This window comes from Gigantopelta aegis, chromosome 7 (assembly GCF_016097555.1).
Source record: "Gigantopelta aegis isolate Gae_Host chromosome 7, Gae_host_genome, whole genome shotgun sequence".
Classification (NCBI taxonomy): Eukaryota; Metazoa; Mollusca; class Gastropoda; order Neomphalida; family Peltospiridae; genus Gigantopelta; species Gigantopelta aegis.
The window spans coordinates 26,770,061-26,788,954 of NC_054705.1; the positions used below are offsets into that span (position 1 = coordinate 26,770,061).

At 37.0% G+C, this 18,894-nt stretch overlaps 1 protein-coding gene across 2 annotated transcripts in view; it reads left to right on the forward strand.

Annotated features, from left to right (window-relative positions):
* The window catches only part of LOC121377379 (solute carrier family 12 member 8-like), an 85,557-nt gene that overhangs the window by 38,533 nt on the left and 28,130 nt on the right, over window positions 1-18,894 (forward strand). For both annotated transcript variants that reach the window (XM_041505355.1, XM_041505356.1), the window contains exons 3-4: window positions 3,796-3,936; window positions 14,355-14,546. In XM_041505355.1, the coding sequence (XP_041361289.1) occupies window positions 3,796-3,936; window positions 14,355-14,546 (333 nt within the window). The remainder of the gene's footprint in view (window positions 1-3,795; window positions 3,937-14,354; window positions 14,547-18,894) is intronic.

Genomic DNA, 18,894 nt, shown 5'->3' on the forward strand with positions numbered 1-18,894 from the left:
CATGTGAACACGTGGCTTGCTGCTACTTGACAATTAGAGTAGCCCATGTGAACATGTGGCTTGCTGCTACTTGACAATTAGAGTAGCCCATGTGAACATGTGGCTTGCTGCTACTTGACAATTAGAGTAGCCCATGTGGTCGATGAAGGTTTTGTCTCGAGCCCTCTATATTCTGGTATACATCAAAAGTTAAAAGTTTATTTTGTTTAACAACACCACTAGAGCATATTGATGTAATAATCACTGGCTATTAGATGTTAAACATTTGGTAATTTAGACACAGTCTTATAACGAGTAACCTGCTACATTTTTCCTTTAGGTCAGTTCATGTCATATGGTTTAACATGCACATTCAATCAGAGGAAGCTGTTGTAGTGCATGCCTGTCATGGATGCAGATGATGGCTCAAGCCAGTTCCTCCATTGAGAACAGGAAAAGGATCTGGGGAGTGTGCAAGTAGGGACTGCCTGTGCTGGCAGGTACAAGAGCACTAGCAGCCTGACCAGGGTCGGTAGTGGGCAGGGATTTTTCCTTTAGGAGCAAGGATTCTTTTTTCTCCCATCCCTAGCCATGCAAGACAGGCATATTCCATGACGCCAGCCCATGCAGAATAAATCGGTCTTACGTGATCACGTGACTTCTATTGTTTGAGGTGATATTAACATTGGGTAATGTCACATAAACGGCAAAATAACGCAAGAAATGCTTTTTATATTTCATAAAAACAAGGAAACCTGTTGTCACAATGAAATTATACTATCATTTTTGGTTTATACTTTTAGTATAAACCATTTTTGGGTACGATCTTTTCATCTGTTAATGATGTGTTTGTGTCTACATGTACTGTTACTGTAGGTGAAAGCGTGGTAATGATGTGTTTGTGTCTACATGGACTGTTACTGTATGTGAAAGCGTGGTAATGATGTGTTTGTGTCTACATGTACTGTTACTGTATGTGAAAGCGTGGTAATGATGTGTTTGTGTCTTCATGTACTGTTACTGTATGTGAAAGCGTGGTAATGATGTATTTGTCTACATGTACTGTTACTGTGTGTGAAAGCGTGGTAATGATGTGTTTGTGTCTACATGTACTGTTACTGTAGGTGAAAGCGTGGTAATGATGTGTTTGTGTCTACATGTACTGTTACTGTGTGTGAAAGCGTGGTAATGATGTGTTTGTGTCTACATGTACTGTTACTGTGTGTGAAAGCGTGGTAATGATGTGTTTGTGTCTACATGTACTGTTACTGTGTGTGAAAGCGTGGTAATGATGTGTTTGTGTCTACATGTACTGTTACTGTAGGTGAAAGCGTGGTAATGATGTGTTTGTGTCTACATGTACTGTTACTGTAGGTGAAAGCGTGGTAATGATGTGTTTGTGTCTACATGTACTGTTACTGTATGTGAAAGCGTGGTAATGATGTGTTTGTGTCTACATGTACTGTTACTGTATGTGAAAGCGTGGTAATGATGTGTTTGTGTCTACATGTACTGTTACTGTATGTGAAAGCGTGGTAATGATGTGTTTGTGTCTACTTGTACTGTTACTGTATGTGAAAGCGTGGTAATGATGTGTTTGTGTGTGAAAGCGTGGTAATGATGTGTTTGTGTCTACATGTACTGTTACTGTATGTGAAAGCGTGGTAATGATGTGTTTGTGTCTACATGTACTGTTACTGTATGTGAAAGCGTGGTAATGATGTGTTTGTGTCTACATGTACTGTTACTGTATGTGAAAGCGTGGTAATGATGTATTTGTCTACATGTACTGTTACTGTATGTGAAAGCGTGGTAATGATGTGTTTGTGTCTACATGTACTGTTACTGTATGTGAAAGCGTGGTAATGATGTATTTGTCTACATGTACTGTTACTGTATGTGAAAGCATGGTAATGATGTGTTTGTCTACATGTACTGTTACTGTAGGTGAAAGCGTGGTAATGATGTGTTTGTGTCTACATGTACTGTTACTGTATGTGAAAGCGTGGTAATGATGTATTTGTCTACATGTACTGTTACTGTAGGTGAAAGCGTGGTAATGATTAATTTGTCTACATGTACTGTTACTGTAGGTGAAAGCGTGGTAATGATGTGTTTGTGTCTACATGTACTGTTACTGTAGGTGAAAGCATGGTAATGATGTGTTTGTGTCTACATGTACTGTTACTGTATGAAAGCATGGTAATGATGTGTTTGTGTCTACATGTACTGTTACTGTATGAAAGCGTGGTAATGATGTGTTTGTGTCTACATGTACTGTTACTGTATGAAAGCATGGTAATGATGTGTTTGTGTCTACATGTACTGTTACTGTAGGTGAAAGCATGATAATGATGTGTTTGTGTCTACATGTACTCTTACTGTATGAAAGCATGGTAATGATGTGTTTGTGTCTACATGTACTGTTACTGTATGAAAGCGTGTGTCTACATGTACTGTTACTGTATGTGAAAGCGTGGTAATGATGTGTTTGTGTCTACATGTACTGTTACTGTATGTGAAAGTGTGTTAATAATGTGTTTGTGTCTACATGTACTGTTACTGTATGTGAAAGCGTGTTAATAATGTGTTTGTGTCTACATGTACTGTTACTGTAGGTGAAAGCGTGTTAATGTGTTTGTGTCTACATGTACTGTTACTGTATGAAAGTGTGTGTCTACATGTACTATTACTGTATGTGAAAGTGTGTTAATGATGTGTTTGTGTCTACATGTACTGTTACTGTATGTGAAAGCGTGGTAATGATGTGTTTGTCTACATGTACTGTTACTGTATGTGAAAGCGTGGTACTGATGTGTTTGTGTCTACATGTACTGTTACTATATGTGAAAGCGTGGTAATGATGTATTTGTCTACATGTACTGTTACTGTAGGTGAAAGCGTGGTAATGATGTGTTTGTGTCTACATGTACTGTTACTGTATGTGAAAGCGTGGTAATCATGTGTTTGTGTCTACATGTACTGTTACTGTAGGTGAAAGCGTGGTAATGATGTGTTTGTGTCTACATGTACTGTTACTGTATGTGAAAGCGTGGTAATGATGTGTTTGTGTCTACATGTACTGTTACTGTATGTGAAAGCGTGGTAATCATGTGTTTGTGTCTACATGTACTGTTACTGTAGGTGAAAGCGTGGTAATGATGTGTTTGTGTCTACATGTACTGTTACTGTAGGTGAAAGTGTGGTAATGATGTGTTTGTGTCTACATGTACTGTTACTGTATGTGAAAGCGTGGTAATGATGTGTTTGTGTCTACATGTACTGTTACTGTAGGTGAACGCGTGGTAATGATGTGTTTGTGTCTACATGTACTGTTACTGTATGTGAAAACGTGGTAATGATGTGTTTGTGTCTACATGTACTGTTACTGTATGAAAGCGTGTGTCTACATGTACTGTTACTGTATGTGAAAGCGTGGTAATGATGTGTTTGTGTCTACATGTACTGTTACTGTGTGTGAAAGCGTGGTAATGATGTGTTTGTGTCTACATGTACTGTTACTGTATGTGAAAGCGTGGTAATGATGTGTTTGTGTCTACATGTACTGTTACTGTATGTGAAAGCGTGGTAATGATGTGTTTGTGTCTACATGTACTGTTACTGTATGTGAACGCATGGTAATGATGTGTTTGTGTCTACATGTACTGTTACTGTATGAAAGTGTGTGTCTACATGTACTGTTACTGTATGTGAAAGCGTGGTAATGATGTGTTTGTGTCTACATGTACTGTTACTGTATGTGAAAGCGTGGTAATAATGTGTTTGTGTCTACATGTACTTTGATTCTCTTCACAGAATGTGTCCAAGAACCCGTGGTGGAAGTCTAACTTCTTCATCTCGGAGCCCATTCTGTTTGGGACGTGGGACGGCGTGTTCACTTCCTGTCTCATCAACATCCTCGGCGTCGTCATCTTCCTCCGCATGGGCTGGATTGTTGTACGTCTTCATTTACACTGTGTTTTTACATAATTGCATAAATACGGTAATATTTTCATAGAAATAACTTTTTATGGCGCCCAATAGCCGATGTGTATGTTTTGTGCTGGGGTGTCATTAAACATTCATTCATTCATTCATTCATTCATTCATTCTCATTCCAGCTCTTCAAGGTCATAGCATTTCTTGACCTTTTTATTTCACGCTTTATTTTACACTCAAACTATATGGAAATTTTACCGCCAGTTGTCAATAAAATAAACTGATTTTATTTAAAATGTTAATATACATGTAGCTTATGTTTTTCATCTTTCAACTTAAAATGTGTGACTTTTTTATGAATGACCCAGTTACATTCACTAATGGAGAGGCGGGTTGAGTGACAGTACAATCTAACCCCCAGGTTTAAGCAACTGAATTTTGTACAATCACAAGCGTGAGAACTTTGCCTTGTTTTACATGCTGATTTCCATCCAACTTTGTTATTTCAGATCTAAAGTACATATCAGGGAACAGTTTGTTCAGTATCATGCTGCAATTCGCTACACAAGTTTCAGAGATAACTACACAATTTTAAAATTTTAAAACAGTAGTTGGTAATCAATTTTCTGTATCGCTAATCAAGATTTGGAAAACAAAATGTTTCCTACATATACAATCTACTGTTCACCCAAAGAAACATTTGGCTAACCAAGAAATAAGACATAATAATTATACTTTTGTTTACAATAATTTTGTTTGTGTTTGGTACCAAAATTGATCATAGCATTCATTATATAATTAAATGGTGCTATATTAGAACCACATTTGCAGCCCTCAGCAAGTGGGCCCCACAAATGTTCATATCTCCTAACTCTGATGAAAAATGGGTAAATCGTCATGTAAGTTAAGATTGATCTATAACTGTAAAGCTTTATACAAAATTTAATATCAATATCTTCAGGCATTGCAAAAAAGTCTTGCTTTTCCCCCCACATCTTCCAAGTTCAAAGATCATAAAAATTGTCATGTACATTGTGGTAACTCTGCTTGGCCACCCTCTGTTGAGCATGAAAGTTACCTGCTGGTATGTACACACCTGGTGATACCTGTGTGATACTCTCACTAATCACAAGTAGCTGTATATCAGCACGATATTGTTTAATGTGCTTATTGTATTTAATCTTTGACTATTAGATATCAACATGAGTGAACAGCTGTCACTCCATCCATATTTATACCCCAAACTGTACAGGTACTACGTGGTCTGTATATGGGATATACTCTATATCTGTTAGTTGTAGACCAGGAAGGGCACAACCTAGATACACTGTTTCTTCAACTAAGTTGTTTTTGTTACAATCCTTTACTGTTCAACAATTATGTAATGCACATTCTACCATGTATATATCCCTTCTGACAGTGCAGCATTTCGTAAAATGATGAACGTTTGTTTGCTGTTCAACAATTACGTAATGCACATTCTACCATGTATATATCCCTTCTGACTGCAGCATTTCGTAATGATGAACGTTTGTTTGCTGTTCAACAATTACGTAATGCACATTCTACCATGTATATATCCCTTCTGACAGTGCAGCATTTCGTAATGATGAACGTTTGTTTGCTGTTCAACAATTAGGTAATGCACATTCTACCATGTATATATCCCTTCTGACAGTGCAGCATTTCGTAATGATGAACGTTTGTTTGCTGTTCAACAATTACGTAATGCACATTCTACCATGTATATATCCCTTCTGACAGTGCAGCATTTCGTAATGATGAACGTTTGTTTGCTGTTCAACAATTAGGTAATGCACATTCTACCATGTATATATCCCTTCTGACAGTGCAGCATTTCGTAATGATGAACGTTTGTTTGCTGTTCAACAATTACGTAATGCACATTCTACCATGTATATATCCCTTCTGACAGTGCAGCATTTCGTAATGATGAACGTTTGTTTGCTGTTCAACAATTACGTAATGCACATTCTACCATGTATATATCCCTTCTGACAGTGCAGCATTTCGTAATGATGAACGTTTGTTTGCTGTTCAACAATTACGTAATGCACATTCTACCATGTATATATCCCTTCTGACAGTGCAGCATTTCGTAATGATGAACGTTTGTTTGCTGTTCAACAATTACGTAATGCACATTCTACCATGTATATATCCCTTCTGACTGCAGCATTTCGTAATGATGAATGTTTGTTTGCTGTTCAACAATTAGGTAATGCACATTCTGCCATGTATATATCCCTTCTGACAGTGCAGCATTTTGTAATGATGAATGTTTGTTTGCTGTTCAACAATTACGTAATGCACATTCTACCATGTATATATCCCTTCTGACAGTGCAGCATTTCGTAATGATGAACGTTTGCTGTTCAACAATTACGTAATGCACATTCTACCATGTATATATCCCTTCTGACAGTGCAGCATTTCGTAATGATGAACGTTTGTTTGCTGTTCAACAATTACGTAATGCACATTCTACCATGTATATATCCCTTCTGACAGTGCAGCATTTCGTAATGATGAACGTTTGTTTGCTGTTCAACAATTACGTAATGCACATTCTACCATGTATATATCCCTTCTGACAGTGCAGCATTTCGTAATGATGAACGTTTGTTTGCTGTTCAACAATTACGTAATGCACATTCTACCATGTATATATCCCTTCTGACAGTGCAGCATTTCGTAATGATGAATGTTTGTTTGCTGTTCAACAATTACGTAATGCACATTCTACCATGTATATATCCCTTCTGACAGTGCAGCATTTCGTAATGATGAACGTTTGTTTGCTGTTCAACAATTACGTAATGCACATTCTACCATGTATATATCCCTTCTGACAGCGCAGCATTTCGTAATGATGAACGTTTGTTTGCTGTTCAACAATTACGTAATGCACATTCTACCATGTATATATCCCTTCTGACTGCAGCATTTAGTAATGATGAACGTTTGTTTGCTGTTCAACAATTAGGTAATGCACATTCTGCCATGTATATATCCCTTCTGACAGTGCAGCATTTCATAATGATGAACGTTTGTTTGCTGTTCAACAATTACGTAATGCAACTTCTACCATGTATATATCCCTTCTGACAGTGCAGCATTTGTAATGATGAACGTTTGTTTGCTGTTCAACAATTAGGTAATGCACATTCTACCATGTATATATCCCTTCTGACAGTGCAGCATTTCGTAATGATGAACGTTTGTTTGCTGTTCAACAATTACTTAATGCACATTCTACCATGTATATATCCCTTCTGACAGTGCAGCATTTCGTAATGATGAACGTTTGTTTGCTGTTCAACAATTACGTAATGCACATTCTACCATGTATATATCCCTTCTGACAGTGCAGCATTTCGTAATGATGAACGTTTGTTTGCTGTTCAACAATTAGGTAATGCACATTCTACCATGTATATATCCCTTCTGACAGTGCAGCATTTCGTAATGATGAACGTTTGTTTGCTGTTCAACAATTACGTAATGCACATTCTACCATGTATATATCCCTTCTGACAGTGCAGCATTTCGTAATGATGAACGTTTGTTTGCTGTTCAACAATTACGTAATGCACATTCTACCATGTATATATCCCTTCTGACAGTGCAGCATTTCGTAATGATGAACGTTTGTTTGCTGTTCAACAATTAGGTAATGCACATTCTACCATGTATATATCCCTTCTGACTGCAGCATTTCGTAATGATGAACGTTTGTTTGCTGTTCAACAATTACGTAATGCACATTCTACCATGTATATATCCCTTCTGACAGTGCAGCATTTCGTAATGATGAACGTTTGTTTGCTGTTCAACAATTACGTAATGCACATTCTACCATGTATATATCCCTTCTGACTGCAGCATTTCGTAATGATGAACGTTTGTTTGCTGTTCAACAATTAGATAATGCACATTCTACCATGTATATATCCCTTCTGACAGTGCAGCATTTCGTAATGATGAACGTTTGTTTGCTGTTCAACAATTACGTAATGCACATTCTACCATGTATATATCCCTTCTGACAGTGCAGCATTTCGTAATGATGAACGTTTGTTTGCTGTTCAACAATTAGGTAATGCACATTCTACCATGTATATATCCCTTCTGACAGTGCAGCATTTCGTAATGATGAACGTTTGTTTGCTGTTCAACAATTACGTAATGCACATTCTACCATGTATATATCCCTTCTGACAGTGCAGCATTTCGTAATGATGAACGTTTGTTTGCTGTTCAACAATTAGGTAATGCACATTCTACCATGTATATATCCCTTCTGACTGCAGCATTTCGTAATGATGAACGTTTGTTTGCTGTTCAACAATTACGTAATGCACATTCTACCATGTATATATCCCTTCTGACAGTGCAGCATTTCGTAATGATGAACGTTTGTTTGCTGTTCAACAATTACGTAATGCACATTCTACCATGTATATATCCCTTCTGACTGCAGCATTTCGTAATGATGAATGTTTGTTTGCTGTTCAACAATTAGGTAATGCACATTCTGCCATGTATATATCCCTTCTGACAGTGCAGCATTTTGTAATGATGAATTTTTGTTTGCTGTTCAACAATTACGTAATGCACATTCTACCATGTATATATCCCTTCTGACAGTGCAGCATTTCGTAATGATGAACGTTTGCTGTTCAACAATTACGTAATGCACATTCTACCATGTATATATCCCTTCTGACAGTGCAGCATTTCGTAATGATGAACGTTTGTTTGCTGTTCAACAATTACGTAATGCACATTCTACCATGTATATATCCCTTCTGACAGTGCAGCATTTCGTAATGATGAACGTTTGTTTGCTGTTCAACAATTACGTAATGCACATTCTACCATGTATATATCCCTTCTGACAGTGCAGCATTTCGTAATGATGAACGTTTGTTTGCTGTTCAACAATTACGTAATGCACATTCTACCATGTATATATCCCTTCTGACAGTGCAGCATTTCGTAATGATGAATGTTTGTTTGCTGTTCAACAATTACGTAATGCACATTCTACCATGTATATATCCCTTCTGACAGTGCAGCATTTCGTAATGATGAACGTTTGTTTGCTGTTCAACAATTACGTAATGCACATTCTACCATGTATATATCCCTTCTGACAGCGCAGCATTTCGTAATGATGAACGTTTGTTTGCTGTTCAACAATTACGTAATGCACATTCTACCATGTATATATCCCTTCTGACTGCAGCATTTAGTAATGATGAACGTTTGTTTGCTGTTCAACAATTAGGTAATGCACATTCTGCCATGTATATATCCCTTCTGACAGTGCAGCATTTCATAATGATGAACGTTTGTTTGCTGTTCAACAATTACGTAATGCAACTTCTACCATGTATATATCCCTTCTGACAGTGCAGCATTTTGTAATGATGAACGTTTGTTTGCTGTTCAACAATTAGGTAATGCACATTCTACCATGTATATATCCCTTCTGACAGTGCAGCATTTCGTAATGATGAACGTTTGTTTGCTGTTCAACAATTACTTAATGCACATTCTACCATGTATATATCCCTTCTGACAGTGCAGCATTTCGTAATGATGAACGTTTGTTTGCTGTTCAACAATTACGTAATGCACATTCTACCATGTATATATCCCTTCTGACAGTGCAGCATTTCGTAATGATGAACGTTTGTTTGCTGTTCAACAATTAGGTAATGCACATTCTACCATGTATATATCCCTTCTGACAGTGCAGCATTTCGTAATGATGAACGTTTGTTTGCTGTTCAACAATTACGTAATGCACATTCTACCATGTATATATCCCTTCTGACAGTGCAGCATTTCGTAATGATGAACGTTTGTTTGCTGTTCAACAATTACGTAATGCACATTCTACCATGTATATATCCCTTCTGACAGTGCAGCATTTCGTAATGATGAACGTTTGTTTGCTGTTCAACAATTACGTAATGCACATTCTACCATGTATATATCCCTTCTGACAGTGCAGCATTTCGTAATGATGAACGTTTGTTTGCTGTTCAACAATTACGTAATGCACATTCTACCATGTATATATCCCTTCTGACAGTGCAGCATTTCGTAATGATGAACGTTTGTTTGCTGTTCAACAATTACGTAATGCACATTCTACCATGTATATATCCCTTCTGACTGCAGCATTTCGTAATGATGAACGTTTGTTTGCTGTTCAACAATTAGATAATGCACATTCTACCATGTATATATCCCTTCTGACAGTGCAGCATTTCGTAATGATGAACGTTTGTTTGCTGTTCAACAATTACGTAATGCACATTCTACCATGTATATATCCCTTCTGACAGTGCAGCATTTCGTAATGATGAACGTTTGTTTGCTGTTCAACAATTAGGTAATGCACATTCTACCATGTATATATCCCTTCTGACAGTGCAGCATTTCGTAATGATGAACGTTTGTTTGCTGTTCAACAATTACGTAATGCACATTCTACCATGTATATATCCCTTCTGACAGTGCAGCATTTCGTAATGATGAACGTTTGTTTGCTGTTCAACAATTAGGTAATGCACATTCTACCATGTATATATCCCTTCTGACTGCAGCATTTCGTAATGATGAACGTTTGTTTGCTGTTCAACAATTACGTAATGCACATTCTACCATGTATATATCCCTTCTGACAGTGCAGCATTTCGTAATGATGAACGTTTGTTTGCTGTTCAACAATTACGTAATGCACATTCTACCATGTATATATCCCTTCTGACTGCAGCATTTCGTAATGATGAATGTTTGTTTGCTGTTCAACAATTAGGTAATGCACATTCTGCCATGTATATATCCCTTCTGACAGTGCAGCATTTTGTAATGATGAATGTTTGTTTGCTGTTCAACAATTACGTAATGCACATTCTACCATGTATATATCCCTTCTGACAGTGCAGCATTTCGTAATGATGAACGTTTGCTGTTCAACAATTACGTAATGCACATTCTACCATGTATATATCCCTTCTGACAGTGCAGCATTTCGTAATGATGAATGTTTGTTTGCTGTTCAACAATTACGTAATGCACATTCTACCATGTATATATCCCTTCTGACAGTGCAGCATTTCGTAATGATGAACGTTTGTTTGCTGTTCAACAATTACGTAATGCACATTCTACCATGTATATATCCCTTCTGACAGCGCAGCATTTCGTAATGATGAACGTTTGTTTGCTGTTCAACAATTACGTAATGCACATTCTACCATGTATATATCCCTTCTGACTGCAGCATTTAGTAATGATGAACGTTTGTTTGCTGTTCAACAATTAGGTAATGCACATTCTGCCATGTATATATCCCTTCTGACAGTGCAGCATTTCATAATGATGAACGTTTGTTTGCTGTTCAACAATTACGTAATGCAACTTCTACCATGTATATATCCCTTCTGACAGTGCAGCATTTTGTAATGATGAACGTTTGTTTGCTGTTCAACAATTAGGTAATGCACATTCTACCATGTATATATCCCTTCTGACAGTGCAGCATTTCGTAATGATGAACGTTTGTTTGCTGTTCAACAATTACTTAATGCACATTCTACCATGTATATATCCCTTCTGACAGTGCAGCATTTCGTAATGATGAACGTTTGTTTGCTGTTCAACAATTACGTAATGCACATTCTACCATGTATATATCCCTTCTGACAGTGCAGCATTTCGTAATGATGAACGTTTGTTTGCTGTTCAACAATTAGGTAATGCACATTCTACCATGTATATATCCCTTCTGACAGTGCAGCATTTCGTAATGATGAACGTTTGTTTGCTGTTCAACAATTACGTAATGCACATTCTACCATGTATATATCCCTTCTGACAGTGCAGCATTTCGTAATGATGAACGTTTGTTTGCTGTTCAACAATTACGTAATGCACATTCTACCATGTATATATCCCTTCTGACAGTGCAGCATTTCGTAATGATGAACGTTTGTTTGCTGTTCAACAATTACGTAATGCACATTCTACCATGTATATATCCCTTCTGACAGTGCAGCATTTCGTAATGATGAACGTTTGTTTGCTGTTCAACAATTACGTAATGCACATTCTACCATGTATATATCCCTTCTGACAGTGCAGCATTTCGTAATGATGAACGTTTGTTTGCTGTTCAACAATTACGTAATGCACATTCTACCATGTATATATCCCTTCTGACAGCGCAGCATTTCGTAATGATGAACGTTTGTTTGCTGTTCAACAATTACGTAATGCACATTCTACCATGTATATATCCCTTCTGACAGTGCAGCATTTTGTAATGATGAACGTTTGTTTGCTGTTCAACAATTACGTAATGCACATTCTACCATGTATATATCCCTTCTGACAGTGCAGCATTTTGTAATGATGAACGTTTGTTTGCTGTTCAACAATTACTTAATGCACATTCTACCATGTATATATCCCTTCTGACAGTGCAGCATTTCGTAATGATGAACGTTTGTTTGCTGTTCAACAATTAGGTAATGCACATTCTACCATGTATATATCCCTTCTGACAGTGCAGCATTTCGTAATGATGAACGTTTGTTTGCTGTTCAACAATTACGTAATGCACATTCTACCATGTATATATCCCTTCTGACAGTGCAGCATTTCGTAATGATGAACGTTTGTTTGCTGTTCAACAATTACGTAATGCACATTCTACCATGTATATATCCCTTCTGACAGTGCAGCATTTCGTAATGATGAACGTTTGTTTGCTGTTCAACAATTACGTAATGCACATTCTACCATGTATATATCCCTTCTGACAGTGCAGCATTTCGTAATGATGAACGTTTGTTTGCTGTTCAACAATTACGTAATGCACATTCTACCATGTATATATCCCTTCTGACAGTGCAGCATTTCGTAATGATGAACGTTTGTTTGCTGTTCAACAATTACGTAATGCACATTCTACCATGTATATATCCCTTCTGACAGTGCAGCATTTCGTAATGATGAACGTTTGTTTGCTGTTCAACAATTACGTAATGCACATTCTACCATGTATATATCCCTTCTGACAGTGCAGCATTTCGTAATGATGAACGTTTGTTTGCTGTTCAACAATTACGTAATGCACATTCTACCATGTATATATCCCTTCTGACAGTGCAGCATTTCGTAATGATAACTGTTTGTTTGCGGGTTTATATGAGACCATTCCCACCTAATAATCAAATAATGTTTATCAACCTCCACCCCTTTACCTGTCATTGACAGAACTCTCTGGCGAAGTCAGAAGTTGTGCCCATGACAGGCATGCTTGAACTTCTCTAATGGAAGCATGCCAAACATTACCCACACTCACACCCACCCGTTGCACATTCACCGACACTTAATTTGATCAACATTATTGGAGTTTCAGTTTTTACCTTTCTTCTGTTTCTTTGTTTTGGTAATAACACTAGATAGAAAATATATATGTTAAGCTGCTAAACAGCCATTACTGGCCACATTTTACTTGTTCAATAAAAAAGAGATATTATATTTAAAATGTTATATAACTCTTAACCTCCCTTACTCCCCCATAATACGTCCCATGATACCCCCTCTCCCCTGGAGAGTTACATAACTGTTGAATGACCCCTATAACTACAGAGAAGGGGTGTTACGGAGGCAGACATCTGTAGGTTTTTTATAGTTATATGTTCCATCAGTAACCTTTCATAAGCAGTGGATTCAGACCCCAGCTCATCATTGACATTATCACTGATACAGGTATGGGGAAATATGAAATGAAAACAAAATCTAATTATCATTACTAACCCCCAGCCCAATCACAAACTGCACAGGAGTGATATCAGATAGAACACTATCTTGTATCTACATTTAGTATTAGTGTGTTCTAAAAGTGAGTAAAAAGTGTACTTTATTCAAATCAACATTAACATGGCACCTTTGGTGAACGTTATTCAGGTAATTTTTCTACAGAGGTTCAACATGTGATACAGCTATTTCTACAGAGGTCCAACATGTGATACAGCTATTTCTACAGAGGTCCAACATGTGATACAGCTATTTCTACAGAGGTCCAACATGTGATACAGCTATTTCTACAGAGGTCCAACATGTGATACAGCTATTTCTACAGAGGTCCAACATGTGATACAGCTATTTCTACAGAGGTCCAACATGTGATACAGCTATTTCTACAGAGGTCCAACATGTGATACAGCTATTTCTACAGAGGTCCAACATGTGATACAGCTATTTGCATGGTGGGAGCTAAGTGTGCTTGATATGCTTCTTACAAGATAGTATATCATCTGATTAGCTCCATGTGTGCATGTATCATGTTTATAAACAATTGTTTAATTGTTTGTTTTTGTTTACAGGGTAATGCAGGTATTAGTCTCTCCATCTTGACAGTGGTCATTGCCGTGGCGATTGTTCTCATGGTGGCCCTGAGTGCTGTGGGTGTGTGTGAGCGTTGTCGTATGGAGAGTGGAGGGGTCTACTTTCTCATCTCTCACGTTCTCGGTGGAAGAATCGGGGGAAGTATCGGTGTTATCTACTGCTTTGCACAGGTGATTCTGATAAACTCTTTAATATTGATAAGGATTAAGAAAAGATATTTCATATTCATGATGTGAAGCATGTTGTAAGCAACCACAACTCGTCCAATTCGTACTACACACACTGTTTAGTGTATGAGGCTACACACACTGTTTAGTATATGAGGCTACACACACTTTATAGTGTATGAGCCTACACACACTGTTTAGTGTATGAGGCTACACACACTGTTTAGTATATGAGGCTACACGCACTGTTTAGTATATGAGGCTCCAGTGTAAAGGCTGCCCTGACACCAGCTGCTATAGCTGTGTGATGAATTGCCATAGGTCGTACTACACACACTGTTTAGTATATGAGGCTACACACACTGTTTAGTATATGAGGCTACACACACTGTTTAGTATATGAGGCTCCAGTGTAAAGGCAGCCCTGACACCAGCTGCTGTAGCTGTGTGATGAACAGACCTGTCAACCATCCCGGATTCCGCGGGAGTCTCCCGGTATTTGATCAAATCTCCTTTCACCTGTGCGGGAGACAGTTTCTCCTGTTAAATGACATTTTTGTAAGCATAAAAAAAAAATCGATCCTCTCTTGTCAAAATAACATAAGGGAAGTAACTCTACCTTTTTTTCTCATTCGGAAAATGTCGACTACTTTCGTTTTCTGAGAATGTAACAGGCCGAATTGTCCCGACTGTTTAACCTTTGCCGAAGTGAGAATTGTGGGATAGCCTATTTATATTGTTAAAAAAGCACATGGAGTTTATAAAACGACGTGTTACTGTTATTATAATGTTTGTTGTCATCGTAATGGCTACGAAGCGTGTTGACGCTAATTCAACAGGCTGTGTATTGACATTCAGTGTTGCATAAAAAAACCCCAAAAAACTATCCAATTTAGTTCTAATAACACCTCTGAATTGTAAAATGTCTTCCCACTGGATTACATAATGCAACTATGACGAATCTGAACTGCCAGACTCCGAGTTGACAGCGATACACACGATGCATGTTAAAATCACATGTCACAGCAAGACAACGAAAAGACCAATTAGCTGTATAAACATACTTGTGTCAGTTAATTTTGTATGTTTGTGCAGTAAAATATGGTAAACCTACTGCAGCCCATGAAGACTATTATCAATTTCGTGTAATAGCAAGAAATCTTTTTATGCAATATTCTAGAGACAGGATAGCACATACCACCATATTTGATATGCCAATTGTGGATTGCTGGATGGAATAGGAAGTATATCCAGTGGGACAGAAGAGGATCATTTCTGCGATCCATTACACCTGAACACTCCCACTGTACTACATCCCAGCCAGAAAGAAAACACACTGACATAGCACAGAGACAAACATGTTGCTGTTCATACATACACACATATAGTGCATATATACTCAACAATGAAAGAAAACACACTGACATAGCACAGAGACAAACATGTTGCTGTTCATACATACACACATATAGTGCATATATACTCAACAATGAAAGAAAACACACTGACATAGCACAGAGACAAACATGTTGCTGTTCATACATACACACATATAGTGCATATATACTCAACAATGAAAGAAAACACACTGACATAGCACAGAGACAAACATGTTGCTGTTCATACATACACACATATAGTGCATATATACTCAACAATGAAAGAAAACACACTGACATAGCACAGAGACAAACATGTTGCTGTTCATACATACACACATATAGTGCATATATACTCAACAATGAAAGAAAACACACTGACATAGCACAGAGACAAACATGTTGCTGTTCATACATACACACATATAGTGCATATATACTCAACAATGAAAGAAAACACACTGACATAGCACAGAGACAAACATGTTGCTGTTCATACATACACACATATAGTGCATATATACTCAACAATGAAAGAAAACACACTGACATAGCACAGAGACAAACATGTTGCTGTTCATACATACACACATATAGTGCATATATACTCAACAATGAAAGAAAACACACTGACATAGCACAGAGACAAACATGTTGCTGTTCATACATACACACATATAGTGCATATATACTCAACAATGAAAGAAAACACACTGACATAGCACAGAGACACAAACATGTTGCTGTTCATACATACACACATATAGTGCATATATACTCAACAATGAAAGAAAACACACTGACATAGCACAGAGACAAACATGTTGCTGTTCATACATACACACATATAGTGCATATATACTCAACAATGAAAGAAAACACACTGACATAGCACAGAGACACAAACATGTTGCTGTTCATACATACACACATATAGTGCATATATACTCAACAATGAAAGAAAACACACTGACATAGCACAGAGACAAACATGTTGCTGTTCATACATACACACATATAGTGCATATATACTCAACAATGAAAGAAAACACACTGACATAGCACAGAGACACAAACATGTTGCTGTTCATACATACACACATATAGTGCATATATACTCAACAATGAAAGAAAACACACTGACATAGCACAGAGACACAAACATGTTGCTGTTCATACATACACACATAATATTATAGTGCATATATACTCAACAATGAAAGAAAACACACTGACATAGCACAGAGACAAACATGTTGCTGTTCATACATACACACATATAGTGCATATATACTCAACAATGAAAGAAAACACACTGACATAGCACAGAGACAAACATGTTGCTGTTCATACATACACACATATAGTGCATATATACTCAACAATGAAAGAAAACACACTGACATAGCACAGAGACAAACATGTTGCTGTTCATACATACACACATATAGTGCATATATACTCAACAATGAAAGAAAACACACTGACATAGCACAGAGACAAACATGTTGCTGTTCATACATACACACATATAGTGCATATATACTCAACAATGAAAGAAAACACACTGACATAGCACAGAGACAAACATGTTGCTGTTCATACATACACACATATAGTGCATATATACTCAACAATGAAAGAAAACACACTGACATAGCACAGAGACAAACATGTTGCTGTTCATACATACACACATATAGTGCATATATACTCAACAATGAAAGAAAACACACTGACATAGCACAGAGACAAACATGTTGCTGTTCATACATACACACATATAGTGCATATATACTCAACAATGAAAGAAAACACACTGACATAGCACAGAGACACAAACATGTTGCTGTTCATACATACACACATATAGTGCATATATACTCAACAATGAAAGAAAACACACTGACATAGCACAGAGACAAACATGTTGCTGTTCATACATACACACATATAGTGCATATATACTCAACAATGAAAGAAAACACACTGACATAGCACAGAGACACAAACATGTTGCTGTTCATACATACACACATATAGTGCATATATACTCAACAATGAAAGAAAACACACTGACATAGCACAGAGACAAACATGTTGCTGTTCATACATACACACATATAGTGCATATATACTCAACAATGAAAGAAAACACACTGACATAGCACAGAGACACAAACATGTTGCTGTTCATACATACACACATATAGTGCATATATACTCAACAATGAAAGAAAACACACTGACATAGCACAGAGACACAAACATGTTGCTGTTCATACATACACACATAATATTATAGTGCATATATACTCAACAATGAAAGAAAACACACTGACATAGCACAGAGACAAACATGTTGCTGTTCATACATACACACATATAGTGCATATATACTCAACAATGAAAGAAAACACACTGACATAGCACAGAGACAAACATGTTGCTGTTCATACATACACACATATAGTGCATATATACTCAACAATGAAAGAAAACACACTGACATAGCACAGAGACAAACATGTTGCTGTTCATACATACACACACATAGTGCATATATACTCAACAATGAAAGAAAACACACTGACATAGCACAGAGACAAACATGTTGCTGTTCATACATACACACATATAGTGCATATATACTCAACAATGAAAGAAAACACACTGACATAGCACAGAGACAAACATGTTGCTGTTCATACATACACACATATAGTGCATATATACTCAACAATGAAAGTTTAGCTAATGTTAAAAGAAATGGCATAACATTTAAAAATTAACCTATTTTTATTAATTAGTATTCACATCTGAAATTTTACCATTTACAAACAACATAAACTCATCAACCTTTGCCTTAACACAACAGGAGGATCTGGTTTTTCTTTTAAGTTTATTCAACCATGGCAAATTTAGACGTTATAAGAGATATTTGCTAAACTTTTGTTGTTGAGTAGCAGATG